This window comes from Panthera onca, chromosome B2, assembly GCF_046562875.1.
Source record: "Panthera onca isolate mPanOnc1 chromosome B2, mPanOnc1 haplotype 2, whole genome shotgun sequence".
Lineage (NCBI taxonomy): Eukaryota > Metazoa > Chordata > Mammalia > Carnivora > Felidae > Panthera > Panthera onca.
Window position 1 is genome coordinate 127463891 of NC_138343.1, and position 23222 is coordinate 127487112.

General features: G+C 35.5%; 1 protein-coding gene across 6 annotated transcripts in view; it reads left to right on the forward strand.

Annotated features, from left to right (window-relative positions):
- VTA1 (vesicle trafficking 1) overlaps positions 1-23222 on the forward strand; it is a 69075-nt gene that overhangs the window by 27775 nt on the left and 18078 nt on the right. For all 6 annotated transcript variants that reach the window (XM_060616801.2, XM_078447390.1, XM_060616802.3 and 3 more), the window contains one exon: positions 14890-14998. In XM_060616801.2, coding sequence (XP_060472784.1) covers positions 14890-14998 — 109 coding nt within the window. The remainder of the gene's footprint in view (positions 1-14889; positions 14999-23222) is intronic.

A 23222-nucleotide genomic window follows, 5' to 3' on the forward strand; every position in this document is an offset into this window, starting at 1 on the left:
CTGTGCTGACAGCTCAGAGCCTGGAGCCTGCTTCACATTCTGTGTCTCCCTCTCTCTGCCCCTCCCCTGCTCATGCTCTGTCTCTCTCTGTTTCTCAAAAAATAAAACGTTAAAAAAAAAAAAAAAAGGAATAAAGACAAGAAATCTGCAAAAATAGAGGTGACAGTTCAAGTTAGATTATACAAACACTAGGGGAAGAAGATAGTTTGAAAGAGTAGATGGTCAAGTAAACATCCTAGTAAACACCTATTGAAAATGCAAGAGGAAGATGTGAATTAAGAAATAGAGAAGTGAAGAAAGTCAAGATATGAGAGAAGATCATGATAAGGCAGAAACGCAGATCGAATTTGCCCAAGACTTCCAAAAGGACTGGCCTTGCTTCTCCCTCTTCTACTTACTTAGGGAAGCTGCTTTTGTTCCCGTTTCAGAAGAAAGACCACAGTCCTTTAAACTTTTAAATGCCAACTGTGAGGATCCCCAATAGTAGATAAAGTAACAATACAGGGGAAAAGAACAAAATGTCCAGAAGTCCTAAGTGAGTAATGCAGGTTTTGTTTTTTGTTTTTTTTTTTAACTTAAAAGATACATGGATACTTGCACATATAATTAGCATGAAGTTCATCTGCATTTCAGAAGAAAAATCTAGGTTTACATTTAGGTATCCCTAACAGAGAACAGCTTCCTTAGTTATTTGAATATAGTAACTAGGGCAGGAACTCTGAATATTTGGGTAAATGGGAGGGCTTCAAAAGGAGTTAGGGGAAATTGTTTAGAGACTGAAGATACTGAAGAATATATGTAGCAACAGAGTAAAGAGACACTTTCCCAAAATGTTGACGCTCTTTTCTTTCCCTGTCTCACCACACAACCTGCTACCTAAGTTCTTCTGCCTTGCATTGGTACTAGACTCAAATAGCATCTGTGTTGGTGGTTAGAGGATCCAGGTAGCTGGAGGGGTCTAAGATGGTATAGAGAAAAGAAGTTCGGCATTCTAAGGCCAGCCTGAAAAGAAAGTGTTACTAATTACTTGATTGGGGTGAGGTTTATTCTTTCACCTTCACCATGTAAATCATGCATATTGATTGACTGATTAAAAGCAATCTTGTTTTTTAAGTTTATTTATTTAGAGAGACAGAAAGTGCCAGCGGGAGAGGGACAGAGAGAGAGAATCCCAAACAGGCTCCACGCTGTCAGTGCAGGGCCCGATGTGGGTCTCGAACCCACATACTATGAGATCATGACCTGATCCAAAGTCAGGTCGGATGCTTAACTGACTGAGCCACCCAGGTGCCCAGTTGTGCACATTTAAATTGGGAAATGTGTGTACGCACAATTTATGTGTAATTATATCTTCACTGCTTACATATGTTATAACGTGCAAAGTTTGTACATCCGTTGAAAGTTGTGCATATCAAAATCAACAAATTGCTTGACACACAGTGCTGACATTTCTCATATTCATTATCATACAGTGCTCTTATATGACTTGTGAACTGATTTTTGACCATGAACTAAATACAGAGAGTCGGCCAACAAGGAAAGTAAAATAAGGGTGAGGCTGACTGTCCATCTGCCATTAACATAATGCCTAGGCCTACCAGTTTATCGGCATACTTGCAGATTCTCTTTTCTCTTACTTTTAATGTTGGATTTTTGTTTCATCATGTTCCATGTCTGCTAATGGCATCTTCATCATTATTACTGAGATTTAGGTTTTTCCAAATAATGGTTTGAAATGTCAGATAATTGTAGGTAAAGCTCCACTGGGTGGAATAGGGAGCAATCCACTCTGGCTGTGACTTTACCAGCTGTCACCAGTACAGATGAGCAGGATGGTGATTGGCACCAACCCTCTCCCCTACGTCTTCGCGGGTGTCCTAAGAAAATCTGAGGCTTGTACTTATTTACTTGTGATGTAAGCCCAGTATGCCTAAAACAAGACACTAACTCTTATAACATTTCTTATTTCAAAATAACTGTTAAAAAGATGAGCTATTTTAGGAGTGCCTGAGTGGTTCAGTCAGTTAAGCATCACAATTTCAGCTCAGGTCATGATCTCGCAGACTGTGAGTTCGAGCCCCGCATCGGACTCTGTGCTGACAGCTCAGAACCTGGAGCCGGCTTCAGATTCTGTATCTCCCTCTCTGTCTGCCCCTCCCCCACTCACGCCCTGTCTCTGTCCCTCTCAAAAACTGAATAAGACATTTAAAAAATTAAAAAAAACAAAACTGTTTCAAAAGCTATGGGTATAAACTGGCTACTTGAAGCATTTAGCAGTTTTAACTCATTCCCTCCTTTCCACTTCCACTTAGTTTCATCCACTTGAAAAACACTAGCAGGAAACAAGTGGGAAAAGAATGAGTTTAAGGATTTCAGGTAGGCAGATTTTTTTTTTTTAATATATACTCCTGTAGGTATAGTTCAGGATTCTGTAACTTATTTGTTCATGTATAAGGTGAATGCAGTGCTGCATTTAACTAGATATATGCCAAAGCTTTTTAACAAATCTGCAGCTTTCCTCAGAAATACTTGTTTTCCTTGCTTCTCAAAGAATGCTGTTTTAAGAAACGCTAAAATCTGTAACAACACAGTGGGGAGGAGAAAAGCATTATAATTGTCTCATACTTTTTATTTTGTATTTTTAAATTATCTTTTAACTTTATTATCTTTACAAACAAGGGAATGGTGGTTTTTAAATTAATGTTTTTTAAAGTTCTTAAAATGTTGTGTTTTTTTTTTTGTTTTTTTTTTTTTTTTTTTTTTTTTTTTGCTATCAGCCCTGAAAATTTACTTTAAAAGTAAAGAGATAGTGGTTGTCAAACGCAAGCCCCACTCAACTCCAAACCAAGAAGTTATTTTACCTCTTTGGACTTGGTTTTTCTTCTGTAAACTGGGAGGCCAGCTCCACCAGTCTATGAGTATATGTGCCTTGTGTGGGAGAGGTGCTGGGAAAAGGAGAATGAAAAACAAAGATGAAAAAGCAGACAAAATAAGGAGAGAAGCAAAGCAAAAATAGTTTTAGGTTAGAAGCTACAAAAGGAGGGGTGAAAAGCTAACTTACATCGTTACATAAGTGAAAGTGGGAAGTAGACCCACTGAAAATATCACAAAGTACAAATTTCTAGTAAGAGGAAGGGAGAGGAAAGGGACCATTATCCGAGTGTTGTAACACAGAGAGTGGGCAAGCTGAACACCACCTGGGGCCTAATGTATGACATTTGTATATGAAAATTTTGAGTCTTCTATAATGTATTGCCTTGCAGGGGGGACTTTGTCTCATTCTACTCTTACATCTTCTTTGGCATTAAGTGTAAATTTCCACCCTGAGGAAAATCTCAGAGTAAAAAACAGTGGCTTTTTTGTACCATTAACATAACAGTGATTAGTTGGTACTTCAGATGTTGCTATAGTTCAGCTTTTCATTTTTCTATCTATAGATGGAGATAAGGTTCAGACTTGTTTACACAGAACTTCTTTCCTAACTCTTCTAAAATGTAATAGATTTCATTTACTCACAGCATTTTTCTTGGTCTGTTCCCTGATAATTTTCATTTTAAATTCAGGTCATAGTTGCACAAAAGTAAAGTCTGTATCTTCTTTAGTTTTTGACTTTTTTTTTTTTAAATATTTTATCTGCCACCATTCTGTATCTTAACTCTGCTATCTCTGTTTTAGTTGTACCTGTGTAACTCTTTTAACTGTGCCTTCTATAATTCCATCTCAGTATTTAAATTTGTTGTTAAAATAAACTTCTGGCTTTTCTGTAGCTGCATGGAAATCAGTGTCCCAGTTTTAGCAATAGAATCACCAGAGTATATATTAAAATTTTTAATTTTGTATTTTAAAGCAAGGGATGTTTAAAACATAAATACTTTATTTTCCTTCTATGGTATCTTGTGCAGTCTGTTCATGACCAGTATTGTTGATAGACTTCTATTGTATTTTAGATTTGTTTCACTTCTGGCAGTGTTGAGGAGCAGACAGCATTTTGCCCTTTTTCCTTCATGGTCTTTGGTTTAGGTTTAATACTGCAGTTTAGGAAGAGAATAAAAACCGTAGGTAAAAGGTAAAAATACTATTCTTATCTATTGAGTTTCTGCTAATTTGGGGGGGAATCAAATGAATATGGCATGTTTTCTTGCCCTCACGGAGCTTGTGTTCTAATTTGAAAAGAGAAGCAAAATAACTAATTATGAGGATATATGGTGTAGTAATGATAAAGTACAGGGAAGAGATTCCACTCCCGCCACTTGCCTGGCACTGTGCTTACACAATTTAGATGAACCTTATTTCACCTTTTACGACTCTGAATTACAGTAAGAACACCAGTCAGAAAAATATAAGTACTTTGTCCCCAGGTGCTGTGGCCCGGAACAGTATTCTCAAACTCTGATGAACATCCAGCCTTTTTTTTTCTTTCTTTTTTTTTTTTTTTACTTTGGACTTTCCATTATGTTGCAGACTGATAGTTTCGTAAAATACAAGTAATAATTGAATTACTAGAAAGGTGAAATTTAAAAAAGATGTGTAAGGGGCACCTGAATGGCTCAGTCAGTTGAGCATCGGGCTCTTGATTTTGACTCAGGTCATGATCCCAGGATCCTGGGCTTGAGCCCCATGTTGGGCTCCATGCTGAGCAGAGCACGGTGCCTGCTTGAGATTCTCTTTTTCTCTCCTTCTGCCCTTCTCCCCCAGTCACAAGCTCTCTCTCTCTCTAAAATAAAAATTAAAAACAAAAAATTTTTTAAAAAGACATATAAAGTACAAGCCTAATTTGTTATAAGTTTCCTAAATACTCCGAATTTCTGTACTATCTTGTCACAAACTGGTAAACAGTTTGCACACCCGTACTGGGTGTCTTTTGATTGGCACCGATCATTGGCTTCTCTTGAAGCCCCCAGGGAATCCTGTTTATATCCTGATCTGACTCTCCCTGCTCAGAAAACAGAGCTTTGCAACCTTACCGCAGTGATTATGTATATGAATAGCAGGCTGGGAAGGAGATAATCTGTCTAAAGTATCCATTTGCACTAGAAGGTTCTAAATTAAGCAACATCTTATTGCTAACCTAGAAACCATGGTGGATCAGGAGTAATTTATCTAATTACAAAAGCATGCGTTCAGTACATACACCATACCTTAGTTTTTATACTTTTACTGTATGTACACTGAAGGTCTCAGCAATTATAATAACAAACAAAAATATGAGGGTAGTATGTCTTACTAGAGTAGGAATTCCATATATTTTGTATTTGTTTCTGTGTAATAATTGCCAAGAAGTGTGTGCACCTCATATTCATTTAATTGTGAATGAGTGGAGTATGTTTGCATGTAGTGTTAGTACAATGTGACTAAGAATGCTAAGGCATTGGCTTCACAATTCCATACCCACTTCATCACTGTGTTACTTTGGTAAGTTATTTGATTTATATAAGCCTGTTCCTATGTTTGTAAGGTGAAGAAAATTATAATAGTTATTCTTTCAAGTTTTTCTAGACTTCAAATGAAAAATTGCATGTAAAGCCTTTAGCAAAGTGCCTAGCATATAGTAGATGCTTTAAAAACATTAGTTTTTGCTTTCACTCCTTGATGGATAATGTTGTACTGTACTATATTTATAAAGGGCATCAGCAAATACATGGCAGTTTTAATGCAAACTATCCTAAATTGCTCAATCTTATGTATTTACTTAAGATGAATTTATGCCTTATTATACAGAAATACTTATTATACAGAAATAAGTAAGCATTATATATCATTACCACTATGTTTGGAGACCCATCATGTGCAGTTGGAGTCCCAAGAAAGAGAGTAGAAAGAAAATATAGAAGAAAAAATATTTATAGAAATAAATGACCATAGATTTTCTAAAATGAATCCAACAAAGTCAGTGAACCCTAAGTAAAATAAATACAAAGAAAACCATACCTGAGAACATTTTGGTCAAACCAGTGAAGTTCAGTGATGGAAGGGAAAATCTTGAGAGAGTGGTCTTGGGAAATAATACATTGTACAAGGTATAATGTGCTTTGAAGGTAACAGTGCTTTGAAGGATAGTTGACTTCTCATTTTTTGAAAAAGTAGTGGCAAAAAGATAATGAAATTCACATATTCAAAGCACTGAAAGGGAAAAGGAAGAAAAAGCAAGGAAAAAAACCCTGTCAGTGTAGAATTCTGTATAGAGCAAAACTATCCTTCAAAAAATGAAGGTAAAATAAAGGACATTTTCAGGCAGGTTAGCTCACTGCTAGCAAATCTGCTCTAAAGAGCTAAAGAACAGCAGAAAGAAACTTTCTTTGGCCTGAAGGAAAATGATACCAGATGGCAGCTTGGATTTCCAGGAAGGAATGAAGTACACTGGACATAATATGTAAATATATTTAAAAGACTATATATTTTTTCTTTTCCTTCATTTCTTTAAAAGATCTATGCCTATTTAAGTAAAAAATTATTATAACTATATATACATATTTGGTAAACCCAAAAGAAGGCAGATAAAGGGAAGAGAGGAAAGTAAAAACAGGTGGGAGTAATATAAAACAATTTAGCAAATTTTAGGCCCAAATACAGCTATATCAATACATACTGTAAATGTAAATGGACTAACACTCTAAAAGTAGAGACTGGGGGCGCCTGGGTGGCGCAGTCGGTTAAGCGTCCGACTTCAGCCAGGTCACGATCTCGCGGTCCGTGAGTTCGAGCCCCGCGTCGGGCTCTGGGCTGATGGCTCGGAGCCTGGAGCCTGTTTCCGATTCTGTGTCTCCCTCTCTCTCTGCCCCTCCCCCGTTCATGCTCTGTCTCTCTCTGTCCCAAAAATAAAAAATAAAAAACGTTAAAAAAAAAAAAAAATAAAAAAAAAATAAAAGTAGAGACTGTCAAACTATGTAAAAAAGCAAGCTATAATTTTATACTGTTTACAAGAGACACTTTTTAAGTACAGAAACATATTTTGAAAATGAAAGGACAGAAAAAATACTGAATGCCAATACTAAATAAACAAAATTCTTAGTGAAATATTAATATTAGACAAAGCAAACTTTAAGAAGATGTGTTAGTAGAGGTAAAATGGGACATTTTATAACAATAAAGGGTTCAGTTCATCAACAAGGTATTATAGATGTGTACATACTAAGTTGTAATCTACATAAAACAAACATTAATAGAAATAGAAATATAGAAAAATTCATAGTCACAGTTTCAGATGTTAACACCCCCAGTTATCATTAGAATGAGTAGTTTAAAAACAGTAAAATTAATAAAGACTGGCCAAATATTGGTTAGAATGTAGAAAAAATAAGAGCTTTCATACATTGCTTGGTGAAAATGATAAATGTTATAACCACTTTGGAAAAGATTTGGCATATTTTTATGAAGTTAAATATACACCTACCCTTTTACCCAGCAATTCCTCCTTGGTATTTATCCAAGAGAAATGAAAACTTATGTCCAGAAAAAGACTTGTTCAAGAGAGCTCATAGGAACTTTATTCATAATAGCCCAAAGCTGGAAAGATCCCAGATGCCTACCAACCTGTGAATTGATCTCAGCTGTTACTGAGATGTAAAAAGGTACTGCCGATATACCCTGCAACACGGATGGATCTTAAAGAGATTATGCTGAGCAAAAGAAGACTCAAAAGAATGCAAGCTGTGATTCCTTTCATATAAAGTACAATATACAAATTTATTCTAGTGAAAAAGTTAGGGTTTGTGTCTGTGTATGTGTGTGCAAGGGCAAATTGATCTGGAGAGAGATATAAAGGAAACTTCTGGGGAACTAGAAGTATTCTATTTTGATAGGAGTATGTTTTATATAGGTATATCTATTTGTCAAAACTCATATACAAGATTTATGCATCTCAAGGTGTATCACTATTACTGCAAAAAAAAGTTAAATATTGAACTATCATTTATAGGTTTGGTTTTTCTTAATGGTATTAGGTTGGCAATTCCAAAATTGCTTATTCTGTAATCTAGGATGGAGCATAGGAGTAGAAATACATTGAGAGAGCCAGTTTTCTCACTTCTGGGGAAAGAAGTTACAATAGGATGGGAGAAGACCAGATTGTGTTATGCTGTTGGGTTGGAATTGGAGATGTCCATATTATTTGTGCTTATTAAATATATTAGATAAATAGAGCAAAATGGATACATATAGTATAGTAATTGTGTAGTAGTATAGGTAGTATATATACTATAAATGTATGTATAATATATGTATTTGTGTGTATACATATATCATACATACATAGATATGTGTATGCATGCACATAAAATATAGTTCTTATAAGGGACCTAGAAGCAATGATGCACCAATAGCAATGAGAGTACCCCAGTGTCTGATTTGGGGTTCTAAATACTGTTCATCTATAAAAGGAACCAGGACTCTTATAGAAAGGCTGAATCTAGGACTGGGTCAGGGAAGACACTAGATGAAGCTGGCCCTTTGTCTTGTGCTAGAAAATAAAATGTTTATATGATCTTGGGGACATGTCAAAAGGATCCAGAAACCAACTAGAAAGGGTTTCCACTGTCCATGCTGGGGACAATTTGAGAATCAAAATGAGAATGATATTAATGATAACTCAATGAATAAAATAAGAATCAATGGGTCTGTACTGAAACATACAATGAAATACATGAATGAATGAATGAATGAATGAATGAATGAATGATGGAAAAACAGAGAAGGCCTTTTACAGTAGAATTCTAATAAATGTAGAAAAATGATAAAGGTAGAAATAATCGGGTTTAAAACGAATGGGTGGGAAGTTTGATGAAGAGTGAGGTATTTCTATTAGTTTCTAAATGTCTCCTCTCAAACTGCATACTAATTTTAAAGGAGAAAATAGTCTCAATGGAGAAACCTGTGTGACATCACTTTAACCAAGTTATCAAATCTAACACAACCAGTATTGGAACCAACCAATACCATATGCCTTCTAATAAGATAAAGTGAAAAAGACAAACATCACTTCAGTGCTAATCCTGCTAAAAATGCATAACCTGAACCTAATCATAAGGAGATATCAGACAAATCCTAATAAATACATGCTTTACAACTTAGGCTGTTTTGTTTTGTTTTGTTTTGTTTTTTAATGTTGAGGTTGAGAAGCAAACACTAACAAAGGCTGGCGGTTCCAGATTAAAGACTAAAAAGACATGACAACTAAATAATGCAAGCTTCTTAAATGATATAAACCCAGAAGAGGAATAACTACTGGGGGCATTAATAAAATTGACAGAATTTGTTGGAACTGTGGATCAGAGAATATTCTTATATAAGTGTTAAATGTCCTGATTTTAATAACCATTGTGCATAAGATTGTCCTTGATCTTAGAAAATGCACAATGGAAGGGTAAGGGGCACAGTGACTTCTGACTTACTCCTAAATGGTACAGAAAAAAAATGCATATATATAAATAAGCATTTTGCATATTGATATATGCATAAATATGTGTATATTAATGGATTGATAAAATGTAAACAATTGGGGCATCTAAATGAAAAGTATATGAGAGAGTGTCTTGTAAAACTTTCTTCTAAGCTTCGTGAAGTTGTATAAAAAATTATTTCACAAAGCTGTGTGTGTGTGTGTGTGTGTCTCTCTCTCTCTCTCTCTCTCTCTCTATATATATATATATGTATTTTAAGATAATTTTGGTTCTTTCTTACCCCAGTGGATTAAGTATTAAACAGTTAATAATCATACCTTCTTTGAAAATCTTTTGGCTAATTTGAATGTACATTCCAAATATTATAAAACTAGTATAGTTAAATTTAAGTATTTGTGTATTATAGTTTTGTATATTTATTTATTAAGTACATGTAAATTTAAATGTTTATGTATTATGGGTATGATTTTTTGGTACAGTTTTATAAAATTCTAGTTGTTTTGAAAAATATAAGTAGGGGCGCCTGGGTGGCTCAGTCAGTTGAGCCTCCAAAATTTTGGCTCAGGTCATGGTCTCACGGCTTGTGAGTGCAAGCCCCTCATGGGGCTCTGTGCTGACAGCTCAGAGCCTGGAGCCTGCTTCGGATCTGTGTCTCCCTCTCTCTCCACCCCTCCCCCACTTGTGCTCTGTCTCTCTCTGCTTCAAAAATAAATACACATTCAAAAAAAGAAAAATCTAAAAGTATAAAAATGTTAAATAAATCTTAATAATACATGTAATTGTGTACATGTAATTTGTGATTATAAATACTTCAGTGTTTGAGTCATTGTGGTAATAAATTTGTTGAATGTGTGTTTTTCAAGCATTTCTCATTGTATTTTGTCCAGTGTTCCTGGGAATTTAATAGAGCCCTTGTTTCTATACTATATTTGGGAGCATCAAGGGGCTAAGTATAAATATATTATCTGTGGTATTGCCACAGAGTTAGAGATTATTCCTCTCCTTCGTATCATTAAGTGCTTTGAAATGTTATGAAAGCTATGGATTCTCTCCCATGCATTTGTGCATCACATTTTTGCATATAATTCTGCAAGTTTCACAGACACCCTCTACCCTAACCACTGACCCTTCTTTGCAAGCCTAAGTCAAACTGTATACTCGAATGTAATATTCACATTTATTCCTTAGTGAAAAATGTTTTATTCCAGTTTAGTGTTTTTCGTAGTATAGTTCCAAGACAGCCACCTTCAGAATCATTTGGGGTATTTGATTTTAAAAAAACATGTATTTCAGAATCTAGTATCCTTCCATTCATCAAATATTTATTAAGCTCTACTATATATCAAACATGGTTCTAGGCACAAGTAATGCAGCAGTGAATAAAATCCCTGTCCTCGTGGGAATCACATTTCTCTGGTGGAGACAGACAATGAAAAAAATGAATAAATAAAATACATAGTATGTCAGATGGCAAGTGCCATGGAGAAACTCAAGGTAGAGATAGGAAGGTCTATTTAAAACAGGTGGTTGGGGATGGCCTCACATTTAGCAACATTTAACAATGCCTTGAAAGATAAAGGGAATGAAATACAGAGATGTTCAGAAAGAGGCAAGAGAAAGTACAAACCTTTTGAAATAGTAAAGGAGGTCTGTTCAAGTTCAGGTAGTAGCAGTGAAGACTGGCTGAATCTGGAGTGAGAGAGATTAATGGGAGGTGAGGCTGGGGAAGGAGGAGTTCAGTGAGAATTGATAGGATTTAAGTGCTATTTTTAAAGTATTTCTATCACTCTAATGGTCAAGTGTGGAAGTAGGGAGACCCATTAGTTCATTACTAAATAATCAAAACCAGAAGTAGTACTGTCTCAGACCAGAATTTGCAGTAGTAGATGCTGAGAAGTGGCTGGACTCTGGATATATTTTGAACAGAGAGCTAACAGACTCTAAAAGATTCGTTGGTAGATTGTAAGAGAAATTGAGGACTAAAAATGACAACAGTGGTTTGGGCTTGAACAACTGCAGGAATGGAGTTGCCATTTACTGGCATATGGAGGAGCAAATTTAGTAGGAAAAGATCAGAAGTTGGTGTTGAACTTTGAATGTTTTCAACTCTCTGCCATACAAGTGAAATGTGCGGTGAATATAAGTCCTGACTTTCACAAGACAGAACTGAGCAGAAGATACGAATTTGGGAGTTGGCCGCCTAAGGTGGTACTTAAAGCCATAAGAGTAGATGAGATCCTTCAGGTAAAGTGTCAGAAGAGAAGATGAGAAGTCCAAGCAAGAACTGAAGCCTCTGGCCTTCCCCACCCTGGAGCTAGAATCAGGAGCACCCTGCCAGGCAAAGAAAACCAGATGACCTTGATAACCCAGAAACCAAGTGAAAGGAGGTTGCAAAGAGGAGGAAGTGCTCAACTTTTCACTCTGATGGAGTCAAGTAAGATGACCTCTAAACTCTGGATTTTGCAAGAGAGAAGTATCTGTAACCTAGACAAAAGCAAGAACTTGACTGGGTGGGCTCAAGACCAAAATCCAAGAGGAAGAATTGGAGCATTCTTTTTCAAAGTGGCTTTTTGGTATGCTAATAGAGAATGTTTTCATAAGATTTCCCGTAGTTTAGGCTAAGAAGTTTTGTTACTGTATTTTCATGGGATTCTTAAATGCACCAGGTTTGAGAACCTCTGCTGTAGCCTGTGCTTGGTATTTGCTAACCATTCTTCAGTGTAACAAGCGCAAATGATTTAAAAATTAAATGGAAATTCTACTTACCACTGCTGACTCTAGTGGCCCAAATTTGCAGTTGTCCGTGATTCTCATCAATCCTGTAACAAAACAGGAACTTAAAGGCCAAGGACAAAAGTAAAAGTTCTTTTTGTAATTCCTGTTTCCCAGAAAGGATGTCTAATTAGCCAAAAAGAGTTAAAAGATGTCAAAAATATTGGCATCTTGAAAATTTCCTCTTAAAACATTGTTTTATATCTAGCATCCTTTATTTTAAAGAAAATAAAATTAAAAAGCAAATTCGTTTTAACAATTGCCAAAATTTTCTGTATTATATATTATAAGCTCCAGGTTGCAGGGGTGTTTTGAAAACAGTGCGGAATAAAAAACAAACTGTTGTATGGATTTATCTGCTCTGGGGAAATGTTTTTTTAATGTATATACTAAAATGAAGCCATCTTAGGTTAGCGTAACATTTTTAAACTTCACATACTAATGAAGGAACCCAATGTGGTTTAAATATTTACACTATTTGTACTATGATATTAGGAATGAAGGAACCTCCTGAGGTTAACACCATACAACTTAACCCAACTCAGTCTTTAGCATTAAATTATTTCATGCCAAGAATAATCTGTCCTATTCTTAAAGCTGAAGAAGGCAAATTAAACTTTCTTAAGCAATTTATTCATTTTCTTTCAAAGGGGTCCTCTTTATATATACCAAAGTACAATCTATATAATATGCATTAAGTAGCTGACCTTTTTTTTTTTTTTTTTAATTTTTTTTAACGTTTATTTTTGAGACAGAGAGAAACAGAGCATGAACGGGGGAGGGTCAGAAAGAGGGAGACACAGAATCTGAAACAGGCTCCAGGCTCTGAGCTATCAGCACAGAGCCCGACGTGGGGCTCGAACTCACGGACCGTGAGATCATGACCTGAGCCGAAGTCGGCTGCTTAACCGACTGAGCCACCCAGGCGCCCCTGGTAGCTGACCTTTTAAAGCTAGTGTTCCCTTATTTCATATATTCCTAAGTTGCAAAGTGCACTGTGCTAATTATAGCTTATTAAGGCAGCCCTGAATCGAGTGGTTGGCTTCACTGCAAAATAGTGTGACCTTGGGTAAACCATTTACTTTTGTATTGCCATTTCCTCATATTTATAATAACGGGATTGCAGAATCCTAAGAGAGAAAGGCGAAGGAAATATTACAGACTTTGGGTAGTACAAGTGCCACGTGTAGTAATGGAAGTTATTGCCCAGCTTTCACTTTGGATTCCAAAGTTCACACCTACTTTGTTCATCGTTATCCCCAGCACTCAGCATAGTGCCTGACTTGAATAAATGATAAATTATGTGTTGACTTGCTGGTATTCAGGGAGCCCGATAAGGTAGTAAACATTTGAACTGAGCCTAAGGAGACTTTTGTCAGAAGAGGAAACCATCTTAGATAGGGAGACTAGCATGAGAAAACACTGTAGGTGAGCCAGTCCTATCTGGACTCTGACCTTCTGTGTGATGAAAATGAGAACCAAACAGAAGAGAAACAGAGACTTTTTTCTCTAGAGTAACTGTGAAGAAATGAAAACTTTAAATGTGGATGCTTCTTTTGAAGAGCTTCTTTGTGAAGTAGAATAAATTATAATCATACCTGGAAGAAAATGGAAACCCTGTACAAAAGACTTTTTAGTAGAATATATGAGGATTGTTTGATAAGAAAAGGGAAATTAAATATGGTACGAATTCAGTAATCTGGGAGTTAACTTTTTTTTTAGGTATCTATATACTTATCTGTAGTAGTATCTAGATCATTTTGCATAAAAAACTAAGTATCTGTGCTGTGTGCAGTATTTCTATTTATTGGCGACTCAGTGGATCTTTGCAAAAGGCAAATTATAATTGTTTCCAACATAATGAAACCGCATACAAGTCGCCTGGAGATCTTGTTACGGTGCGGATTCTAATTCAGTAGGTCTGGGAGGTGCTTAAAGATTCTGCATTTCTAACAAGCTCCAGTCATGATTATCATAAAGGTCAGTTGGAATATAAACTAAAAATTACTAACCCATCCAAAATTCTAAAAGGTTTCACATTTATAAATTTTTGTCTTAATTTTATAGTGTGTAAGCATCAATTTGAAGGCAGGAAGGAAGAGGAGGCAACTCGTAGGTTCTTTATTGATATTTTCAGTTCTTATAACAACCCCATGAGGTGTATTATTTTTCCCCTTTTTGGAATTGAGGTAACTGAGATTCGGAGGTGGTCAAAAAGTTAAAAGGTCAGATTTGCCTAGCTGTCTGTCTAGTGTCTGTTTTAACAACTGCATCATCTTATTTTTCTTTTTGTTTTCATAAACGTGTTTTCATGGATTTGTACGGATCAATTTTTTCTTCTTTGGTGGAAATAGTTGAATCTGTTGTTACTATCTTTTACATTTAATTTTAGAATTCCATTTAGCTTAGTTCTCCCCTGTCCATTAGAGTTACAAGTTTTGCTGGAAGGACACTCCCATATTTTCATTGCAGACCTTTTCTAAAATTAGAAAATCATAAAAGGGAACTAGGCATGTGTTTTGAGGAAGATAGCTTTTTATGGTCTGTCAAGCACCAGACAGCTGGTAGGATCCAGTGGGGAAAGGGGATTCTTTGCCATATTCTTGCAGAGATACAACATGCAAAAATGGGTTTTATCTGAGAAATACCGTGTAGGTTATCACAAATGTATATTTTCATTTGACTTATTTACTGCAGTCTAATACTAAAATATTCCTTCTAGAATGTGAAACACAGAAAGTATGCAAGGTGGAAGGCAACATATATCCATAACTGTTTAAAGAATGGAGAGACTCCTCAAGCAGGGCCTGTTGGAATTGAAGAAGATAATGGTATGTATTTATTTACCTAAGCAAAATGACTTAGCAGAATCATAATTGTTCCAAATATTATTACTAAAAGTTTTTGGAAGAAACTGTACACTTTTGTTTGTCGCGTTAGTTCTAAAATCTGTGAAAGTTAAGTGTGAAATCATAAATCTAGGGACAGTGAGAGATTAGGGCCAAACTGCTCTAATGTCTGTGTCAACAAAATGGCCTGCCTCTCTCCTACCTATAATCAGATTTTGTTCCAACATAGAACAGGTAATCCATTTATAATTCATAAAATATTTCCAAACCACAAAGACACTGTTATTTTTTACATATCTGTTTGAGGTAGATTTTTTTGGCAGAGGGGAAGATAGTACATTCACATGGTTCAAAAGTTATAGAGGATATAAAATATATGAAATGAGTTTCTCCTTTCCACCACATCCCTCATTTGCCCAGATTCTACTAAAACCCAAATAAACATTATTTTCAGTTTTTTGTGTACCTTTCCATATGATTTTTTATGAATTTACAAGTATATAGGAATATATATCCTCTTTTTTTTTTTAAGGTTTTTATTTATTTTTGAGAGAAAGAGCGGGGGAGGAGCAGAGAGGAAGACAGAAAATCTGAAGCAGAGCCCATATCACCTGATTTCAAAAGTCTTATGCTAAGTGAAAGAAGCCAAACACAAAAGGCTAAATACTATATGATTGTATTGATATAACATCCCAGAGAAGGCAGTGCTCTGGGGACAGAAATCAGATAAGTGAGTACCTAGAGTGAGGGAGTGGATTTACTACAAAGGAACACGGGAAAGGTTTGGAGATGATGGGATGTAGTGGTTGTACAGTATATAAGTTCATCAAAACTGTATACCCAAAAAGTAAGAATTTTACTGTATATAAATTATATATCACTAAACCTGCCTTTTGAAGACCAAAGGGGTTGGGGGGGAGACAAAGAAAACCTTTGTGTTCTATTTATTTAGTATTCAGAAGACTGTTTAGAGTGTTATAATGCCACTTGGTGAGAAAGGTACACTGTGGTTTTGCATATGAATACTCTGTGTAAATGATTTTGTAGTCCACATCTTAGAGATGCAAGCTTTCATGCATTTCATGCTTTCATTTCAGGTTAATTTCTTGCTATCTATTCCTGAAACGCTCTTCATGATATGCCCTTAATCTAATGTTTTGTTTTGTTTTGTTTTGTTTTTAGTGTTTTTTAATGTTTATTTATTTTTGAGAGAGAGATAGAGCACAAGCAGGGGAGGGGCAGAGAGAGAGAGGGAGACACAGAATCTGAAGCAGACCCCAGGCTCTGACCTGTCAGCACAGAGCCAGACGTGGGGCTCGAACCCACAAACCGTGAGATCATGACCTGAGCCAAAGTCGGACACTCAACCGACTGAGCCACCCTGGCACCCCCCCTTATCTAATGTTTTAAATAGTCTTTTACACATAGAATTCTTCTTGTAATTATTTTATGTAATAAATACCTTGCATTCATATAGTGCCTTAAAACTTACAGATTATTTTCACATTTCTGAAGCCCTCAGAAATCCCTTAGGAATTGTTACTACTATTTTACAAAGGAGGAAGTTGAGGGGCTTGGGCCTGCCTAAGGACTTAGAACCTCACAGAGGAGAACTAGAACTTGAGCCTTGGCCCACTTACTCGGAGTCCTGTGTTTTTTACATTCTTCCTTTCCTACTTTAATAGCGACTGTAGTCCAGAATGTTCTATGTCAGGCCTACTGTTAACAAGCGTCCATGGGAAAATAGCCAGCATCCTCAGGCTACAAAGCAAGAGTAATCACAATGTGGCATCAACCTACTTTACCATTTCTCCCTCCTAAAATACTCATCTTTCTTTACTTATCTGAATCCTGTCTGTGATATTTTCTCCTTCATCTGAATTTCTGCAGAGCTATTTTGTTTATATATGTTTGTAAAGTCTTTATAAAATACATAGCATTTAATAAAGTATCTTCATAACTTATGTTAATTTTTATCATTTATGGGGCACTTGCTAGGTATTAGGCACTGTGCTAAGTATTTTATGTATATAATTTAGTTCTCAGAGTTTCTGAAGGTAGCTTCACATCCCTGTTCAAGCTCTAATAACTAGTTAATGAAACTCAGTATTGGAACCCACATCTTTCTAATTCTGAAGTCTGTACTCTTGTTATACATTTAAGCAGATGCATTTTTTCCTTCAACCAGTTTGACATTAGATAACAAGACAATACATATTTGTCTTCCCCACTGAGTGTTACAAGAAAATTTCTACGTCAGCCAGTCAACATAACTGTTAATTTAACATTCTCTTGAGAGCATAGTACCAACATTATGAGGAACACTTCTGTGCTTTAGACATGATGTAGAGCCCTAAATTTGGAATGAACTCCCACTTCCCAGGATATACCTTTGTACTTAGATTTTTTAAATGTAATTTTCTTCATTCATTTTTGAAGAAAATTTTTTTCAATGTCATTTAAATTTGTTTTAATGTCATTTTTTAAAAGTCATTTATCAGCTAATGCTGAGTACCAGGGATAGTACGAGGGATAGATACCAGGGAGTACCAGAGATAAATAAGAGACATGGTCCTTTACTCAGGAGCTTACGAGCTCCTTAGAAGCTTAGCTCCTTTACTTAAGAGCTTACGTCCTCATGGGGAGCAATAGGTTTAATAAGCAGTTATAATAAATACATGATAGTAAGAGATTGTGCTTATTGAGTCTCCAAAGAGAAGTTGAATTAAGTCAGGTAAACAAAAAACAAAGGATGAAAAAAGCATCTTCCAAAGCAGCAGGGAGGCCAGTTGAGAACTGGCTGGACTGTAAGTATTGTTTGGGGGGAGGAGCATTTTGGGGAGTGAGTTGAAGGATAATTCTGCATATTGTGAGATGAATTCAAGGGCTATTAATGACCTAAATTATAAATAACAAAAGCCTGGGTGAGATATTGGCCATGAGGATAAACAGAAGGAAGTGTAATCAATAGAACGTAGAATACTTCAGTGACAGAGGAAATGGAAGATGATCCCTAAGTTTCCAGCCTTTCAAAGAAATGACTAATACAACATGAGCAGGTTTGGTGGGGAAAATTAAGAGAAGACACTGAGATAGTCATGTGATTACTACTTGGAGAAGTCGCAAGTGGCAGATCTTCTTCCAAAGATTGCAGGAGAAGGTTCTGGGCTAAAGGTAGAACTTTGGAGTTGTCAGCCTGAAAGCAAGAGATGAAACCAAAGTAAAATGTTGGATCACCCATGGAGAATGGATAGCTTAGGACCTAAGGCCAGAGATGGAAACTTTCTTCACGTTCAGTAATTACATTAAATTGGAAAACGAAGCTGAACCACTTCTATTATCTGATTACATTTAAGGTGCCTTTTACACATTATTTGTAGTAAGTTTACTCATGTTCTAGTTCTCATTACGTTCAAACATTTGGTTGGAGACACTTTACTTCTTGTATATGGTATACATATATTCTTAAATATACCATGAAAATATCTTTTTTGTTTTAAACATTTTATTTTTTCAGTACTATTTCAAATGTGTCATTTTAGGTACATCAAAATGCCTAACAAATAATCAGTGTTATTTTTTAGACATTCTTTCAGTATCAGTGACTTCTCTAATATTAACATTTTTAACTTTTGCCCTTGAAAGTATTACATTTTGATTATTATCATGATCACTTTTGTTCTGAAATGGTTTCTTTTAGGTTCTATAATACTACCTTAGTAGAATATTAGATCTATATAATTTTTGTTGTGTTTTCCAAAAGTTGGCTTAAGTGGAGCTTGTAATTTCTATTCGTTACTTTTATTCTGTTTTTGTGGAGCTTCTAGATAGTAGAAAATGATGAGTTACAGAATACCAGTAATAAATCCTTTAAAATATGAAGAGTTTTTTTCACTCTATGCTTTTTCAAAACAACTTAAAATGTAACCTGGTGGCATAATCAGTGTCAATGTCATAACCTCTAACAGTATATGCTCAGAAGTGGTTTATGGCTCCACCAGAGGATGTCCTTAAATCTGAATGTGTAAGAGAAAAGTCGTCTTTAAACTGTGATTTTCTCAATGTACCATTATATTCTCTAGTGTTCTTAAATTAACTCCTGACTTACATAAAAAGTATTACATTTAACAAAAGTCTAATTCTCTGGAATTTAATTTCTAGTAAAAACATTTAAAAAAAAAAGTAGATACCACACCTTAGTTAATTTAGAGTAAGAAAAAAGAGAAATATACTTACTCCTGAAAATAGTACTGTATGGAATTAAGCCCATAAAGAAGCCACATGCTTAGTACAAAAATAGCATTCTAGGGAAAAGGCTCAACTGAAGGGAATTCTGTTAACATTCAAACTCTAGGTTTTCATGTCCATTTGAATTCAGTATCTGCAAAATGGTATTACTTCTGACTGGTCATTATTAACCTATACTCCAGCAATAAAAACTAAAGAAGGTAATTACATATTTCATATTTCTAGTGATTTAAAATTACTCTCTCTCAACAAACCATAAGATACAGTTAACCTCAGCATTTTTTAGCCTCGATAAATATTTGCTCTTAAGACCTGTAGTTGAAGAATATGAGAGATATAAAATAAGTCAATACATTATGAATCTAAAATGTAATCTTAAAGTGTCCTAATCTAGTGTTAATGTCATAACTTTAACAGTATCTTCTCAGAAATGGCTTATGGCTCTACAAAAGGATATAATTTTACAAATACACATTTTTTGAAGAATTTGAAAATAAATTGGAGATACACTCTTTTACTTCTAAATATTTCAAATATTAAGTTTGATCAGTTGATTCAGTAATCTCCTTGGTGGCGTTTTGTGTCCAAGATCCAGTCTAGGATCAACCCATTACATCTACTTTTCATGTCTCCTTAGTCCCTTTCACCTGGAATGGTTCTTTAGCCTTTGTAGGTGTTTCTTGGCCTGATGTTTTTGAAGAGCACAGGCTAGTTACTTATAGACTGTCCCTCATAATTAGATTACTACTATGCATTTTTAGCAGAAATACTCTAGAATGAGATTGTGTTCCTTACCTCCCATTGGAAGTGTATAATATTGTGACATATTGGTGAAATAATGGTGATATTAACTGATCACTCAGATAATGTGGTATCCTCTGGGTTATTATACTTTAAAATAATTTTCCCTTTGTTATTAATAAGTTGTTTGTGGAAGATACTTTGAGGCTATGTAAATACCGTATTTTTAATGGAATATTACCCCACCATCGTTAGCATCTACCGATGATTTTCTAACACCATTATTCCTTCTATATTAATAAGTTGGCATTATACTGTAAGAGTGTTCCTATCTCTTTCATCTGTGTATTTACTCATTTAATTATCTATTACCATCAGTATGGGCTCATGAATTTATATTCAGTGATTATAATCCATTACTATCATCTCTTTTTATGTTGGTCAAAATTGTCCCAGATTCAGACAGTGGGAGTTTTTCAGTCTGGCTCCTGTGTCCTTTTTGTGTGTTTCTGTCGTTCTTGGTGGTATACACTTCCTCGCTTTCTGACACATCAGAATGCTACAAGTGCATCTAGTTCTTTTTTTGACCCAGCACTAGAATCAGCTTTTTCTTTAAAGAGCCCTTGGGGGCACCTGGGTGTCTCGATCGGTTGAGTGTCCGACTTCAGCTCAGGTCATGATCTCACGGTCCGTGAGTTCGAGCCCCGCATCGGGCTCTGTGCTGACAGCTCAGAGCCTGGAGCCTGTTTCAGATTCTGTGTCTCCCTCCCCCGTTCATGCTCTGTCTCTCTCTGTCTCAAAAATAAATAAAAACGTTTAAAAAAAAAAAATTTAAAGAGCCCTTGGTCCTTTTTACTGGAGAATGGAAGCCAAGACCTGGGAACCTGGGCATGATAGGCACTAGGTGTCTGCATTGCTGCTGATATATCATTGCTTCTAGGCCTTCTCAGAACACAGCAAGGGACACACACACACACACACACACACACACACACACACATTATTTTCATTCTTCAACACTAAGTATTCTAGCTTTCATTAGCTTCAGTTTAGTCATCCATTTACTCATGTCTGGAAAACAAATGATAGAGTCAGAATTGGTAATCTGTACCACTGTAAAAAAGCAAAGATAGAAATTAAAGTTAACCTGTTTACTTAGAGTAATTCAGTGACTCGGTGACTTTTGACACACATCCCTCTACATAAATAATATTTCCATTACCTCTCAAAATTCCTCATACTCTTTCCCAGTCCATTCCTACCTTGAGAAGCAACTGATTTAGTTGTTTGTTTAATCAAAATTTAGTTTTACCTGACCTGGAGCATTGTGTAAATGGAGTCATACAATATTCTTTTGCACCCAGCTTCTTTCTCTCAGCATCACATCTGTGAGATTCATCTATGTCTTGTGTATGAGTAATCCATTCTTTTTTACGGCTGAGTAGTAGTTCACTTTGTGGATACAAATAATTTATTTATCAGTTCATCTGCTAATGAATATTTTAGCTGTTTCTAGTTTGAGGTTATGAAGAATTAAGCTTCTTGACACTTAAATACATGACATTTAAATGCAAATACATGTGGTTTTTGACATACTTCACATTATATGTGAACACATGGCATGTGTTCCATTGCTCTGGGTCAATAGCTGGAGCAGAATTGCTAGGTTATATATGTTTAATTTTTAAGGAATTCCCAAACTATTTTTAAAGTCATTGTACCATTTACACTTTCATCAGCCATGTATTAGAGTTTCTGTAATTCTATGTCATTGCTAACACTTGGTATTGTTAGCATTTTTAAATTTAGCCATTCTGACCCATGTAAAGTGACTCTTCATTGTGATTTAACTTGCATTTTCCCAATGACTAAATGTTACTGAACTCTGTTAAATGTACTTATTAGCTTTTCCTATATCTTTATTGGTGAAGCATCTGTTTAAATCTTTTGCCTATTCTTTTTTGTTGTGGTAAGATATACATAACATAAAATTTACCATTTAGTTATTTAATTGTGTGGTTCAGTGGCATTAAATACATTCATCTTGTTCAGTTTATCATCACCATGTATCTCCAAAACATTTTTCATCTTCTTAAATTGAAACTCTGTACCCATTAAACTGTAAGTCCCCTTTCCACTGTGGATCCCCAGCCCCAGGTCACCACCATTCTGTCTTCTGTATCTGTGGATTTGACTACTCTAGGTACCTCATACATGTGGAATCATATAGTCTCTGACCTTTTGTGACTGGTTTCTTTCATTTATTGTAATGTATTCAAGGTTCATCCTTTTTTTTTTTTAACGTTTAATATTTTGAGAGAGAGAGACAGAGACAGAGTGTGAGTAGGGGGCAGGGGGGACAGAGGGAGAGGGAGACACAGAATCCAAAGCAGGCTCCAGGCTCCACACTTGTCAACACACAGCCCGACATGGGGCTTGAACTCATGAACCGTGAGATCATGACCTGAGCTGAAGTTGGACATTTAACTGACTGAGCCATCCAGGCACCCCAAGGTTCATCCATGTTATAGGATGTTTTAGAATTTCATTCCAAAGGCTGAATAATATCCCATTGTATGCATGTACACATTGTATTTATTCATCTAGTGGTGTACATTGTGACTGTTTCCACATTTTGGTTGTTGTGAATAATGCTATGAACATTAGTATACTTGCCTGTTTTTAATGGATTATGTGTCATTCTAGTATTGATTTTTTTTATAAATTATGAACATAAGTCCTTTGTCACATACATGTTTTACCAATATTGACTCCCAGTCTGTTGCTTACCTTGTTCTTTTAATTATCTTTTAAGTACAAGAATCTTTAATACTGATAAGTATAATTTATAATTTTAGAAAATTTATGGCTATTTCTTGTGTCCTGCCCAGTCTTTTTTTCTACCTCGAAAATTCTTTTATATATATTTAATCACGAAGATTTGTAGTTTGCATTTTTACTTTTAGGCTTGTGAGAGACCTTAAATTTTTTTGTGCACGTGGTGTGAGGTAGGGATTCAGGATTCTTTCCCCCATAAGGGTATCCTATTATTTCATCACCAGTTGTTACACATTGTCAGAAATTCAGTTAATTGTGTGATTCTATTTCTGGACTCTGTTCAGTTACATTGGTATATTTTTTTGTCTATACTAATAGCACACTGCCTTCCATCTTTTTACAGTAAATCTTGAGGTCAGCTGGCAGAAGTCATCCCCCT